We start from the raw sequence: 15,415 nt of genomic DNA on the forward strand, positions 1-15,415 counted from the left end.
TGATTATGTAACCCCTCCCCGCCCCCAATCTTTTACAGATTCACTGCTTCCCAGGATAGCGTCTCCCATCCTATACGTATGGCCTGCATTCTCTGCTATCCTGCACCCAACTTACCAAGCCATCCAGATCGCTCTGTATCAGTGAGCTGTCACCCTGATTATGTACCATTCCCTCAATTTGTGTCACCTGTAAATTTTATCTATGATGGTTTTATGTTTTCTTCAGTCCATTGATAAAAAGGTTAAATAGCATAGGATCAAGAACCAATCGGTGTGGGATCTAATTAGAAACCTACTCACTTAATGATATTTCCCTGTTACATTTACATTTTGAGACCTATGAGTTATCCAGCTTTTAATCCATTTCTGGATTAAAATTAAAATATGGTTAACTTAGTATCATTCTAGTTTTTTATCAAGATGATGTATACTGTACAGAAATCTAAGCATATTATAACAACACTATAATCTTTATCAACCAAACTTGTAATCTCATTTAAAAAAAGATATCAAGTTAGTTGTACAGGATCTATTTTCCATAAATCCATGTTGATTGGCATTAGTAATTACCTTTCTTTAATTCTTTATTAATCGAGTCCCATATCAGCTGCTCCATTATTTTGCTTGGGATTGATGTCAGACTGACAGGCCTATAATTATCCAGGTCATCCTCTTTGCTCTTTTTAAATATTGGTACAACATTATCTCTCTTCCAGTCTTCTTGAACTTCCCCAGTGGTCCAAGACTTATTAAAAATCAACATTTATGGTCTAGCGAGCTCTTCAGACAGCTTCTTGGATGCAAGTTATCTGGACCTGCTGATTTTAAAAATGTCTAACTTTAGTAGCTGCTGTTTAATATCCCCCTGAGATACTAGTGGAATGGAACGAGTGTTATCATCATCATATGATATGACTACACCATCCTGCTTTTCGAAGTCCACATTCTTAGCACAAAGGGTTGTACTACTTGCCCATAAGGACACAGTGCCTTTTGATGCCTTTATAGGGCTACCAGTGGATATGGTGCCACATTCTTCACTTAAAAAATCAAAGAAACTGCACTTTTAGTAGAGTACCTTCCTCTGGCATAAGGTCTGTTACAGACCTCATGCTGGTGGTGTAAGTAAGTTATAGCTGGAGGGGATCTACTTTAACTTCTTCCGAGGCTGGGCAACCCAGGAACAGGGAGACACAACTGCCCCCTGTGGCATGCACTCATACGTAGCTGGAGAACTAGGGCTGTTTTTTCTTTGTCTGATCAACTAAGCAGAGCTGGCTGGAGAATGACAATTCCATTTCATAACAACTTTCAGGCATTTGAAATTTGTTTTTGTTTTGCATTTGAACAAAACCTATTGATCATTTTTGCTAAGTGGAATTGTCTAAATATCTGTTTTTAGATGAGAGAGATCTCATTTTCAATTCAGGCTGGGATCTTCTGTGACCAGAATCCAACTGAAAGGCTTCCTATTCACAACTTCATAAATATCGATGTATCCCCGCAACATGTTTTCGCTTTGACAGAACAGCATATTTTGACACTAAAATGTTTAATCACAAATGTTCTGACTAGCTCTTCTTCTAGAGTGAGGCTATTCATTCTCCTCCTCTTTAATCACTTGATCAACCAGCAACAGGGTTGCATATTCATTAACTGGTAAAGTAGATAAGTCAGGGGTCTTTGATTGGGAACCTTCTCTGCTTGTATTTTCACTTACTGAATTTTGGTTCTCTTCTTGTTTTGTTTGCAAGTACAGTTTTCTTTTGAGGTAGCCTTGCTGGCTTTCATTTCCTTTTCCATTGTTCCCATTAATCCCATAGATTACATTGTCTAGCTGTTTAAAGGGTTGAGAAACTTGTCTAGCTTTGACCTAACTTTTTGTACAGTTTGGGTTTGCCCATAAGTTTCAGGATCCTCTCCTCCCTTTCATCCAGAGAGAACTACTCAGCTAGATTTCTGATCTCACAATGTGTCAGAAGGCTGTCCCTTTAATCATGGGAAATGCCAGTTTGTTCCTGGGTCTCCCTCTTTTATACTGTAGCATCATGATATTGAGATGTGGTTGTAACAGTCTTCAGACAGAGTAGGTATTGGCAGTTCTCTGCCTTACCTTTGATCTTTGATTTTATGTAGTGAAAATCTCTTTAATATGGGTATATTGGTGCTTCTCATTATATAATGATCCTCTGTGTTACTGCCTACTGTACAGATATGTTGTCAGCATGGGTGGCAAGTTTGTAAAAATTTTGGTGGGGCCCAGAACCCGCCCCCAACTCCGCCCCCCCTAACTCCGCCCCCACCTGCCTAAGGCTCTGGGAGGGGGCTCGGCGGGGGAGGTCTGGGGTGCAGATCCTGGGCTGGGGATTAGGGTGCAGGAAGGGTGCTGGGTGCAGGCTCTGGGCTGGGGCAGGGGGTGGGTGTGCAGGAGGAGGTGAAGGGTGCAGGCTTTGGGATGGAGTTTGGGGTTGGGAAGGGGTGTGTGGGAAGGGGGAGGGAGTTTGGGGATAGGAGGGAGTGCAGGGTGAGGACTGTGGGGCTGAGGATGAGGGGTACATGATGCAGGAGGGGCTCAGGGCTAGGGAAGAGGGTTGGGCTGTGGGTGAGGGCTGTGGATGAGGGGTTCATGATGTGGGGGCGCTCAGGGCTGGGGCAGAGGATTAGGGTGCGGGGGGATGAGGGGTTCATGATGTGGGGGCGCTCAGGGCTGGGGCAGAGGATTAGGGTGTGGGGGGATGAGGGCTCTGGCTGGGGCTGAGGATTAGGGTGCAGGGGATGAGGGGTTCATGATGTGGGGGCGCTCAGGGCTGGGGCTGAGGATTAGGGTGCAGGGGGATGAGGGCTCTGGCTGGGGCTGAGGATTAGGGTGCAGGGGGATGAGGGGTTCATGATGTGGGGGTGCTCAGGGCTGGGGCTGAGGATTAGGGTGCGGGGGGAATGAGGGCTCTGGCTGGGGCTGAGGGTTTGGGGTTGGAGAGGCTCAGGGTAAGGGCAGCCTGCCTTGCCAGTACTGGCGGAGGGCAGGCACTAGGACCCTGCGGCAGCAGACAGCAAATCTGCTGGGAGCCCTCCGGGCAGCAGGCAGGGGAGAGGCGCGCTGCGTTCTGTCAGGCAGGGACGCAACACAACGCGGCGGGGAACACGCGGAGGGGGTGGCAGGCGGGGCTGGGACCTGCTCCAGGCAGGGTCGCGGCGGCGGGGGGAGACCTGCGGTGGCTGGGGCCGATCCAGGCAGGACCGGGGGGGGCGGGAAGAGACCCAGCTCCAACTATTGCTGGAGCAGGGCGCCCAGCCCTGAATATTGCTGGGGCCCGGGCCCCACACAAATATATAACCTGCCGCCCATGGTTGTCAGATGGGGAAAGTGTATATACAAGAAGGGAAAACTAGTACAGTAACTGGTAATTCTGTTTGTTGCAGTCTTCTGCTTCCACCTTCAAGAAAATCTTGTTCCTTTCTCTTAAGATTGTTCTCTCAAGTGATATTTTCCTTCTTATGTGGATCTTTATTACTACTTACTATTTCCTCTAGAAGTTTGTTAACTTATATAAAAGTGGACTGGCTGATTCCTTTATATAGGTCTTGAATGATTATTTTTTAATCTCCTTCCTTATATGTCTTACCACACGGTTTTGTTGTAGGACAGGAGAATAATAGTAATACAGCAAACAGAATTACTCAGTAGTAGATTCTTCCTTCTGAGGACCTGGATTAAGGAAGTGCTTTTCAGCACAAGATGAAAAAAAGGCACTTCATAAGTGAATTTTGATTTGACTGATTGAAAGAGAAGTGGATTCATATCTGTCATTCTTTGAATCAGAAACTAGCAAGCTTTCATTCATGTAAGATTGTGATCTTGTGGATCTTTTTTCTTTCTTGGGTTAAATATAGTATTCTGGCTGTGATCGTCCAAATAATGAAAAGCTTCATCTTACTGATCTGGATAACAAAACATTTAATATTAAGTCTTGAAACCTTTGGAGAGAATATTTAGTTGCTGGCTTCCTATAGTAATACTTTTTACTCATTTCATGAACACGTCCAGGTTGACTGAATTTGCTTCCATTACCTCAGTACAAATTTGTGTATTGATCGATTTTAATTTAGACATCCTGGATGTGGTCTTTAGTCCCCACTGTAACATAAATGTTAATAGTAATGAGTCAAATAACTTCAGGTACATCTTCCTCAAACAATAGACACTGTCCTTACATAGTAATTTGCTTTTCATGCTTCCTTTGTTATTTAGGCAAGCGTCCATAGATGCTTTGAATTCTGACCAGTTCTTGGTCCTTCTGAAAAGAAGATAACCTAGGCCACTGTCAGTATACTCAATATTTCACTGGATTGTCTTATGTTGATCTTGACGAGCCTCTCTGGAAATTAACCATTGTTAAATACATTTATCTAATTTACTGGATCAAAGATTAGGCACCTTTTGTCTTAGACACTCTGGTCAGCTGTTATCTTCAAGGGGGTGTAGTGAATCTAACAACCTTGTGAATTTCAGATTACAAATATCTTTCTGTGGAGATTTTTCAAACTGTAGCATGCTATAGATTGATGACCTGTTCAACTCACTTGTCAGTGGTAAGTAAACCACTGTTCTTGTCCACAAAAGCTGAAGTATATATGTGGACTGTTACGAACGTGGACATTCAGACATGATGTGAAAAAGGAAATAATGAAAAGAAAATTGAAGGGTGAGATGATTTCCTTTCTTCTGTGGAGGTGTCACCTTAAAACATCTAAGGTCTAAAGAATGAGAACTGATTAAGTCCACACCTTTGGAGAAGTATAGAATCTGAAATGTAGATTATATTTAACAAGACCTTCCACAGGTAGGAGGATCCCCTACAAAGGTGAAACTAAATCTTTGGAGGCCATCTAGCTACAGCAGAGTGGGCATATGTAAATACCATATCGTAAGGAATAATTCAACAGGTTGTTGATAAGGAAGAACATCTTGATAAGATGTGATCCTTGTTAAGAAAATAAGGATCAAAAGGATTAGTTCATAATCGCTTGGCAAGCAGATCGTTTTTATCTGAACGATGCCTTTTTTGTACTGTAGAATCTATGATTTCACTTTTTAAAAATGTAGAGTCTGGTGTGTGTGGTTGTAAAGAGAACCTTGTAAATGTGAATTGAGTGTGATGCAGTGATGTCTAAGTCTGCAGATGCCCTGAAACATCATCTCTGAGAGAGAGATTAGGTGACTGGGACAGTGACTCTGAAGCCTAACGATAATTTAAACAGCTATTTTATGGCTGATCAAAGCATACAAACACGAACAATCATTTTGTGAAGCTCTGCACAATCTACTGTGAATGGCATCTTGTTTGGGGTCTTTGAGTGGGCAGAATTTAGGAGAATACCATTTTTTTTTCCAGTTTGATCCCTGGATTTTGAAAGAGGGAGGGGGACCATATCAGTTAGATTTGGAGTATTCAGCCTTAAAGCTATCTGACAAATGGGAGCAGTACAACAAGACTATTGAAACCCACACTAGATGCATCTTTTTTTAATGGATAATCTTTCTTCTATCACCATAAATAAAATGCTTGTAAAATAAGGGGTTGACATACAAAGCTATCATAGTTTCTAAACTTGGGGAATTTAGCTAGAATGGGGATTGGAGAAAAGGGATTTAAACATTTCCCTGTAAGGTTGTAGACCCTTACAAAAAATTGTACTAGTGCAGGAGAACCAGAAAGTGAAACACACCTGTAAATGAATTGTTTTAATTTTCTAAGTTGAGTGAAATCTAAAAATTATAAATAAATGCAAATGGTGAATGTGAAACTAGATTTTAAAAATTATTTCACATGTAATATCACCACCTTGGATTAATAATAGAGATTAAAAAAAAAATATGGCAGAGCCCTCTTAAATTATCACCACCAGAGGTCCTTAAATGACATGTCTTTTATTGATTGCTCGGTTAGCCTTGTGGGCTCTTTAATTTCCTCTATATATTTTTTTACACACACACACACACACACACACACACACACACACACACACACACACACACACACACACACACACACACACACACACACACACACACACACACACACACCCCCCCCAGTACTTGTGAATATTTGATCATTCGAAAGTATCTGTACTGGCTTGCCGAGAGAGAGAGCAAATTTTTTATTGCGTATTCTTTCTGTGACTTTTACACTAGCATTAAAAATGTATGAGCTCTGTGGAAAAAAACCGAATATAACACACAATCCACTGGATAGTGTACGTGCTTTCTGACTTTCTCTCTGAATCAATGGTAACCAAACCCTGCAAACGATTGCACTTAGGATCTTAGAGCAGAAATTCCCTGAAGTACAATTTCTACTTTGAGTTTAGTACGTGTTTTGTGTGGACAAGCTTTCTGCACCTTGAGATCAGTCATTATACTGTACGTGATGTGGGTGAAGTAAGAAGCAGGTTAGATTTGTTTCAGGTAGGTCCTAGATCTGGCCGCTTTAGCTAGAGCCAGGAATGGATGATAGAATCAGTGATACGGCAATTTGACTGTGCACTTGGCTCTGCTGAAAACGTAACGTGACCCCCCACCCTGCAACCCTTGACTATTAGAACTTCACCATGGGAAACTGTGTCTTTATGCCTATTGGTACTTATTTACTCTGTAATTGATGTTTTTATGGAAAATTCGCTGGGGAGGAGTGTTAATTGTATTGTCTGCAATTATGTGGTCAGATGAGGACAAGGAGGAGGTATTTGAGCCTTCTGCCAAAAAGAAGAAAAAACACGGGAGAAGATGAATCTTTTAATCTGTTGGTTTGTATTTTTCTAGACTAAATGAAAGAACTGGGTGAGTCAGTGAGGCCTGGGATGGAAAAATGATATGTGGTTGGCTCTAATGGAGTAACTTTATTGACTTGTATAATAAATCCTTCTTGCAGGTCAGATTTCTAAATGATGAGGTTTAAGATTTATAATCCCAAGTCAGCCAACTAAGTGGCTCAAACTACAATGTGGAAAAACCTCTTAAATCTTCTTAGTAGTTTTTCAAAATGAACTGCAGTGCATTGAGAGAACCCAAATCAATGGAAGTGAGACCCCCTTGGAAACATTGTATAGTTTTGCTTTAGTAAAAATTGTTCTATCTTCATGGCTCACAAAAAGGAAATAAACCATACAGTGTCAAATTCTACAGGAAATGTTAGATATCGGGTATCTATATATATTTCTGTACCTTGATACGCATCAAGCCTAATCTTGATTCAGGGGACACATTTCAATTTTGGTCACTTCCTCTCTGGGGTTAAGTTGTACCATCCTTTCTCCATAGCCCTACAGATAACACTACAGTTATCTATCTGCCTGCTAATCCTGTCTCACTGTTGGTCATATATGGAGGTTGTGTAAGAGAGAGATTCAACACATTCCACTAAATGTACTAAGTGAAAGAGTAGCCATCTACATTTGAGTGATAGATTGAATGGTCTCTTTGAAGATGACTGACAGCCTTGGAGATTCTTGTAATGGTTTTAAATTTAAAAAATAAATAAATTTAAATTAAAGTACAGAAATATCTCCTATCACTTCCCCATCCTGAACAAGGGGATAGGACTACGTGAAAATACTTTGAAGAAAGTTCACTTCAAATTGGATGACTTTTTTTTAAATAGCTTTTGATGCAGAATGAGTATATTTATTAACAGGAGGCCTGCATTCTCATCATGCTTCCGTAAGCTTCTTTGATGTGTTTCAATAGCCCTGGTGTATACTTCACTCTCTACTAACCAGCTTCACTTTGTATGGAGGAGGGACACTTCTGCTGCATAAAACCACTAAAACAGGGACTATTTAAATTAAAAAAAAAAAGACAGTTTTTTCAGTATCGTGTCAGAAGTCTGAGTTTGAGTCTCTTAACTTTGACCTGTATTTATGCCTTGGGGCCACAGCGTGCTCATACAGGAACACCCACAGTCAATTTGGAACTGAAGCATAGCAGCATCCAGCCCTCTCCTAAGGCCAGAAAGGCACGACATAATACATTATCTTATTTAACTTTTGGAATACGACTAAGTGCCTAGTCCATAAATTAAAAATCATTATAGGAATATAAACAAAGGGCTGCCCATAAATGTCTCCTCAGGGGCCTTAGAGAAGAACGGAAAAAAGATGAGCTTTACAGCGTGCATGGAAAGTCAACAAATTTGAAGTCTGGTGGACTCGGGCTGGGGGTGTCTGTTCCAAAACTGAGAGCCCCTCACATAACATGCCACGCTAGCAGCTCCCCCTCATTTATATTAAGGTAGCCTCAGCTCGCGCACCTTTGTTGAGCTCAACTGTGGCAGTTTAATCACTATGAGAGAGGCAGTCTTTCTGGTAACCAGGTCTCCTAATCACTGAGGGCTTTATAGGTTAAAAAACAGTATGTTGAACTGAGGATAGTAACTGAAAAATGAGGGAAGGCAAAAATCCTTAGATCACTGAGTGCCACTCCCTCCCTGGGTGGAAAAGTAGTTTTGTTTGTGCTTGTACTTCTAATTATATGACTTTACATGATTAAACAAAGCTAAAATTGCACTAACTTGCAGGTTTTGTTATGTGAAGAGAGTGCCACTGCAGAGTTGTAGTTTAATGTAACAATGGTGTATGAATACATAAAACTTCAAGGTTTTGAGCAACAAACTGGGAATTGCCCAAGTACTCCAGAACAAAATGGGGCCTGCTGAAAAGCGTAACAGGCAACCTGTTGCAAAGTAGTGCCGTGTTTTGACTGTTTTCTGTTTTGGCTTGTGTCACAGCTTTAACTTTTCATATATCTTTTAATGAGAATTTTGCTTATCTCTGATCTATAAATCCGATTGCATCAAATGATTACTTTTACTTTAAAATATCTGGATGGTTTTTTTTTAACAAAAGCAATTTGCTTGATGTTTCAGAGGTGGATTTTCATCTCTGTGTAATGGAGTACTTTTTTAATGTTTGCTGTTTAAGATTTAAATAATGTTTTCTGTCTTTAATAGGTGAATGTCTATGTGCTGGGAAAAACTTTCCTTCTCCTGGCCAGAGAGCTCTGCATAAATGCTCCAGCTATAGGTATTTTTTTAAGAGTTGGCTTTCAGTACTTGAGTTTACTTTACCATAGTTTCACAATTGCTCTTAGAAGGTAAAAAATTTGCACAGTACAGTATTAAAGGGGCACTTGAAAATGAAATTCAGAGTAGTCTAGGGATAAAATTTGACAGTAACTGAGAGGTAGAAGTCATCTTAAAATAGAGAACACAATAGTGGGACTGCTGTTGAATGCATGTAAGCTTGACACTGTTTTCTTTTCCAGTTAAATATGTCATTCTCTACCTCTTAGTATATGAATAGTGTAAACCTTAATGGGAGTATGGACTGACTTGAGAGAGAGAGATACTTATCTACAAGCTTGTACAGACCTGTCATATTTCAGTTCAACCAAATAAGACACAATGTTAGGTTAAGTATTTGCTAATTTACTGTGTGTTCAGCACCTGAAGCTGCTGATGTCTGCACTTGAAATACAAGAGGATGTATGGAAAATGAGGAGCTTTATTTTGAGAGAATGTTAGTAATCAGTTTGCTTAAACTTAAAAAAAAAAAAAAAAAAAAGTGGCGGTTGAAATAACCACAGGTTATGTTGTATGAAAACAGGTTAACATATATTAAAATCTGCTTTTAGTAGTAGTTGCTCCAGACAGCAGTGTATTATGCATGTTACATTTCAGTACTTTGTCAAGCCTGGCAGACTGTGAGCCACAGAAAACCTTGCTAACTCCAGTTAAAAGGATTGGTTCATAAGGGCATCACGTGACTGTCACCCGCCTCTTTATTCTAGTATTTGTTCTGTATTTCTTCAAACTCTTAACAGCTTTTTATCTGCATTGACGGACTGAGAGATTTTGTCATCAACGAACAGGCAACTTCAGTCTGCTTATGGGTAGCCATTGAGGAGCACTTGGGAACATTGCTCTCCCTGGAAACTAAGCATCACCTGTCCAATTATTGAGTTCAGTGATCACGGAGTCCAGGTATCATGTGACAATACACAGCTATCAGCCAAGTCACAGGGCCAGTTCACTCTGCATATCTTAATACTTGATGAAAAGAATATTCTCCTTCTGATTTTTGCAGTGGAAATCCAGCACCCTCAGTATTTTCACTGCAGTTACAAAAGACAGAACAGGAAGTCCTGTATTATAGTTTGTATTTTAATTGAATTGTCTTACAGTGGCCAGTAAATACTTGTCTGGAAAACAAGCAAGCTTTTAAACTAAATATTACTGGTACTTTTTACACCAGGGGAAAAAAAAAATCTCTAATCCCTGTTTTGTAATTTTTCCAAGGTCACTGCTAAAAGGATGAGAAAAGGGTGTACTGCTTATAGTACACAGTAAAATATTTTCAACTGCCCTAATCTCTAATGATAGAAAAAGCTACTTTCAGTCATTTTTGTAGTCTGTAGCTTCAAATTTGCTCAACAGGTGTAAATAGGTGATAAAGTACTTTTGAGGGATTATTTCACCCGTCAGCTGTATGAAAAAAGCAAAGAGGGTGCTCTGGGTGTGCAGCCTGTTTAGATGGCTTCCTCCCTCAGCAGGAATTTTAAATGTACTATTTAAGATTATTTTTACCAGACTGTATCTCTCTCAAGCTAGCGCCTGAATTTGGGCAGTTTAATTATTGATATATTTCAGTTCTTTGCTCCTTCAGTGGATTTTTGTAGATTTTTTTTAAATATATAGAGATATATAAAAAACCCACAAATTTAAGCTGCATTTAAATGTGGCTTAGTACTGTAACTTTTACCAAATCTATATAAAACGGAGTCATAAAGTTCTTACTTTATACATTGGTTTCTAATTATCTTAGTCCACACAGAGTTTCTGTACCAATTTAACAAATCTGTTTTTAACTGTGTGTAGACAAGGGCCTAGACATTAGGCCAGTCTGTTGCAACTTACTTGAAAATGGGACAGATGTCAATTTAATCTAAAGCTTCCCTAACTCCACAAAGAGCAAATGCAGTAGCTGTAGAGAACTTAATCTGAATGAAAGCTTGTAAGATTTCAAATAAAAGCGTAGGATATGTTTTAAAATCAGATTTACAGTCGCTCAAACCTTTCTGCTTTGTCACGGAAGTTTAAGAAAACGGTGCTGCCTTATACATTACCTCAGAGAAGGGAAGAAACTGTATAGTCTGCCTGTTTGTGGAGAGCTTTAGTTACCTTGCAAAGCAATCTCTGTATTTGTGCTGATAGTTATGCCTTTTATAGACAAACACAGTAGTCTGAATGTTCTGTTTATCATTTTCTTAGGAGTCCCACCACTAAACTGTACTACAGATATATTAACATGGACACTAGCCATAAAAATCAGCAATGATCAAGTACACCGGTTTTAGGGCAAGTAAAAATGTTTTATATTTCACAGATTCATAAACAGCTCTAGTTTAGAACATCCTGCTTGAGTCAGCTGCAGTCTGCAAGTTAGTTATCTATATACAAAATAAATGCACAATACGTGCAGAATTTAACATTTTTCTGCATGTTGCAGTTTTAATTAAGTCAAATATCTTATGAATAAATAAAATAAGATTAAATTCAAGAGCATTCCTTCACTTATTTTGATAGCCTGATGTAGTAGATAAGTAAGTAGTGTAACATTCCACACTGCTGTAGAGGTTTGTAGTAATCAAAACATCCTTTAGTGTGAATAGCAGTACTGGAATACAATCAAAGTGAAATGCATCATGCATAGAAAATGAGTTCAGGTATTTGTCCTCCTTGTACTCCAGTTCCATTGGTACTATCTGAGGAGCACTGGAATTGGAATGTTACTTTTCCACATTGTACTTCAGTCATTCCCTCTTGCCCAAAATAACTAAGTTCATTGCCATCAAGAACGGCACTTACGTTGTAAAATGTGTCTTGCTCAACCTGCACGGGGTGTTCAAACCACACAGAGAAAGTAGTACTGGATCCATCAGAGGTAAACTTTGTCAGATTTTGAGCAAGAACAATTCCTAGACGCTTAAGTTCAATTTTGACGCTGTATTCAGCTTTACCACAGCTTGACCCATACAAGCCTAGTCCGGCTATGAATATCCTTTTATCTACAGCAAATTGGATACTGTCACAGCGACCTCTGTACCTCCACTGGTTACTACGATATGCAGAGGATTGAAATCGATGGCATCTTTGAGGTACAAGTCCTTTTCTTTTTGTCAGTGGAAATTCTAGCTTGGGTTTGTTTGCAGCTGTATACCATAAGAATATATTATGCGTTTCCTCAAGGGTAAGGATGTCAGATTGAGCAGCTCCATTGGCAAACTCCTCCAAAGTCATAGTTGGAATCCGCACCAAATATAAAGCTTTTCCTAATACATTCCTCTTGTTCCTTGGTGTAATTGGTAGCCCTTGTCTTTTGCATTCAGCCTCTGCCCAATTAAGAACAGCCTCAAAAACTACCACCTCCTTAGTGTTTAGTGCTTCCCTGGTTACAATGATCTCCAATGTTTGTTGATCAATTTCACAGAAGCCTTCTGACTTCAGTGCCATTTCTGCTTGAGCATCAATTACTTCCCAGCAGCGCTGTGTCAGTTCTGGCTCCTCAAAGAGTCTGCTCTGAGACAGCAGAACACAAGCATTTTTAGCCTCTAAACTAGTCTCCAGAAAATTGACACAAGCCTTTGCTAAGGCTGGGACGATATACTTCTTGGCAGCATACAGAGTAGCAAGCACTGTGTCAGCTTCCAGGTCAATTTCATCACTATACATATACCTAAACAGAATAAAAAACAAGTATTTTTAAAAGCGACATAAGCTGTGAGAGATTAAGCTACTATTGTCATAACTGACAAGTAGCAATTTGACATTATTCAACATTTGTCAGCACATTTAATAAAGCGTAATAGCTGCATGCTCCTAGGTGCCATTTAAAAGATTTTAAAGATGTTTATAAACCACTTTTAGTCTCTCCATAGGATGTGCAGACTTGTAATGACCACTTACTTTAATAAGATTAGAAAAGCTGCAGGTTCCACATCTGGTATATGGATTTCAGATCTGACCTCTGCAAGATCACCATAAAACATAGCATAGAAGACAGAGCTACCAACTGCCAAAACATACTGTTAAAACAAAACAAAAAACACAAATATGTCTTTAGTATGTAGGTGTAGTAATTAAATATACTCGCTGATAGAAGAGATACTGGGGGAAACTTAAAAGCTTCAGTTCAAACAGAAATCCCTTAAACTGTCCCATTATAATTAAGTTATTTCTTTACTTTGGAGATAAGACAAAATATCATAATTAGACAAGTGTAACTCCACTACCCTAGAAGGGTTTAAAAAAAAAAAATCAGCTGCACAAACCTTATGGGCAGGAACTTTTTTTGATGCCCCCAGGGGGCCTACGATAAAATGTACATCAGCCATAAGTTCGTTATTGAACATCAATGCGTTCCTGAAAGTAACAGGAAAGGAGAACCCAAATTAGATTTGCCAAGTTTATCACCTGATGCCACAATGCAACCTAATGCTACATAAATCGAGTCCTGGTTTTAGTATGAGTCTACTCCATCCCCTTGCTACAGCTGGTGCAGTGGGACACAGCAGGACACTTTCTTTCACTGTGGAGTAGGTGAAGTTGAGGGCAGAATGTGGCCAATATGCAGATGCAATACTTGAACTCCCCCGACGTTAGGCTGCAGGGGGCCTGTGACTGCCACAAGTCGCTGTTTTTTTGGCTTGGGGAGCCATACTTTCTCCTCCCACCCAATCTGGGGCGGCAGGGCTGCTCATTGCTAGACAACCCATGTCACAGAAGGGGGCTGGCCATGGGACTGGCTCCTGCCCTGTAGTTCTCCTGGGGGGGGAGGGGGCAAGGGCTGCCCAAGTTCTGGGCACTCTGGCCGGACTGGCTCTTACCTCTCCCGCAGGGTGGGGTGGAAGGACTGCCAGTTGGAGCTCTCCAAATTGTTGTTGTTCAGGTTTTGCAGTTGCGGTGGTGGCGGCGGCTGGGCACTCTGCTGAAGCTGAAAGGCGTTTTTCTTGGTATTGGCAGCGACAGTGGCAGCAGCAGCAGCGTTATGACTGTTTGCAATATTGGTGTTAGCGCTGGCAGGGTAAAGCTCTGCAGCCATCTTCTTCTTCAGGGACAGGGGCACTATTTCATAGCATGCTGGCACCTTGCCGTTTGACCTCACGCTCTTTTTGGACTTCTTTAAGGTCTCTGGAAGCAGAAGAAAGAAAGTCAAACACTTCATGATCCTGCCATTGAGGCAGCCAGGGGGCAGTGGCATGAGCAAGAGGACAGCTATTCTAAAGTCAAGTCCCACTACCTGGATACTTATGATTTTAAACTGCAGCTTTTGCTCAAAAGCCCCGAGCACCTTTTCTAGGGAGCAGAATGGTGCCGTAGCGAACGAGTGCCAGTGCTCACCTTTGCTTGAAGGTCCCAGCCTCAAGACCACAGGTAGGATTGCAAAGGAAGACCCCAGGAGGGATACAGGCAAAGAGTTTCCCCAAAAGGAGGAGCAGCAGAGTCAATCCACAAAGCCTTCAAGAGTTAAAGCCCAGGCCGCGCTGAGCTGCTGCCAACCATTGGATCCTCTCTGAAAGGCGACTCGGATCCTTCTTCCGGGCAAGGGTGAAACATCTGCAGAGAGACCAGCAAGTTCCCAGCCCCAAGGGCCGAACAAACCCTGCCTGCGGTCCCCAGTCCACGCCGTGTAATTCCTCCGCACGGGAGGGGAGGCGGCCGCTGTAAATCCCGCCGCGCTGCCCGCGGAACGAAACTTTCCCCGAGTCAGTCCTGCTCTGAGCCGATGCCCCCGGGGCCGCTGTTTGGGTCCGCGCCCCGCGCAGCCACCGTGCGCCCGGAAGGCCAGGGCCGCTCGGCGCGTCTCCCCGGCGGTGAGCGGGCGCTGCCCCTGGGGCCGCCTCCCTGCCTGGTTTGTGGTGCTGCAGCGGGGCCGGGCGCCCGTGTCCTCCCGCGCGCGCGTGTGTGTGTGTGTGTCGGCTTCCCTCCGCCTCCTGCCTCAAATAGCCAGCCGCGGCCCCGCGCGTCACGCCCGCCTGCTCCAATGGGGAGCGGCGGGGCCCGGGCTCCCTCCCTTCCCAGACAATATGTCATTCTTCGCCGCTCCCGCCTACCCACCAGCTCCCCCCCCCCAGCCGCTTGGGAAAATTACAGGGAGCCAAACTCCACCGCCCAGGAAAGGCTGCAATGGAGCCAAATGTACCGATGCCCCAAATTCACCCCCAGAGGCGGGGGGGAGCCTCACACTAGCAACCCTCCGCCCCCGGTGCAATGGGGACCTACCCCGCCAACTTCACTCCAGCCCTCTGCAAAAGTAACCCCAGCCCCACGGGAGATCCGCAGTGTGCATGCAACTTCCCCGA

The 15,415-nt window shown here is 42.1% G+C and overlaps 2 protein-coding genes across 6 annotated transcripts in view; one reads left to right on the plus strand and one right to left on the minus strand.

Moving 5' to 3' along the window:
* Positions 1-15,415, plus strand: part of BRF1 (BRF1 RNA polymerase III transcription initiation factor subunit) — a 219,292-nt gene that overhangs the window by 80,812 nt on the left and 123,065 nt on the right. For all 4 annotated transcript variants that reach the window (XM_039534921.1, XM_039534922.1, XM_039534923.1 and 1 more), the window contains exon 5: positions 9,006-9,078. In XM_039534921.1, coding sequence (XP_039390855.1) covers positions 9,006-9,078 — 73 coding nt within the window. The remainder of the gene's footprint in view (positions 1-9,005; positions 9,079-15,415) is intronic.
* BTBD6 (BTB domain containing 6) lies at positions 11,405-14,987 on the minus strand. Of its 2 annotated transcripts, XM_039534928.1 has the most exons (5): positions 14,454-14,987; positions 13,940-14,243; positions 13,385-13,475; positions 13,020-13,138; positions 11,405-12,789 (listed from the first exon to the last, which is right to left on the minus strand). In XM_039534928.1, the coding sequence occupies exons 2-5, from the start codon at positions 14,152-14,154 to the stop codon at positions 11,757-11,759; spliced, it is 1,458 nt and encodes a 485-aa protein (XP_039390862.1). In that variant the 5' UTR covers positions 14,155-14,243; positions 14,454-14,987; the 3' UTR covers positions 11,405-11,756. The 2 variants fall into 2 exon arrangements, with proteins under 2 accessions (XP_039390862.1, XP_039390861.1); XM_039534927.1 differs by lacking the exon at positions 14,454-14,987 and having other exon boundaries at positions 13,940-14,441.

This window comes from Mauremys reevesii, linkage group 4 (assembly GCF_016161935.1).
Source record: "Mauremys reevesii isolate NIE-2019 linkage group 4, ASM1616193v1, whole genome shotgun sequence".
NCBI classification, from domain to species: Eukaryota; Metazoa; Chordata; order Testudines; family Geoemydidae; genus Mauremys; species Mauremys reevesii.

Coding starts and splice junctions, on each gene's coding strand:
- BTBD6 (XM_039534927.1), bottom strand. CDS start 14,313: ATGCCACTGCCCCCTGGCTGCCTCAATGGCAGGATCATGAAGTGTTTG. Junction 13,476..13,939: donor CACCCCACCCTGCGGGAGAG/GTAAGAGCCAGT, acceptor TGTTACTTTCAG/GAACGCATTGATGTTCAATA. Junction 12,790..13,019: donor GCTTTTCTAATCTTATTAAA/GTAAGTGGTCAT, acceptor TATTCTGTTTAG/GTATATGTATAGTGATGAAA.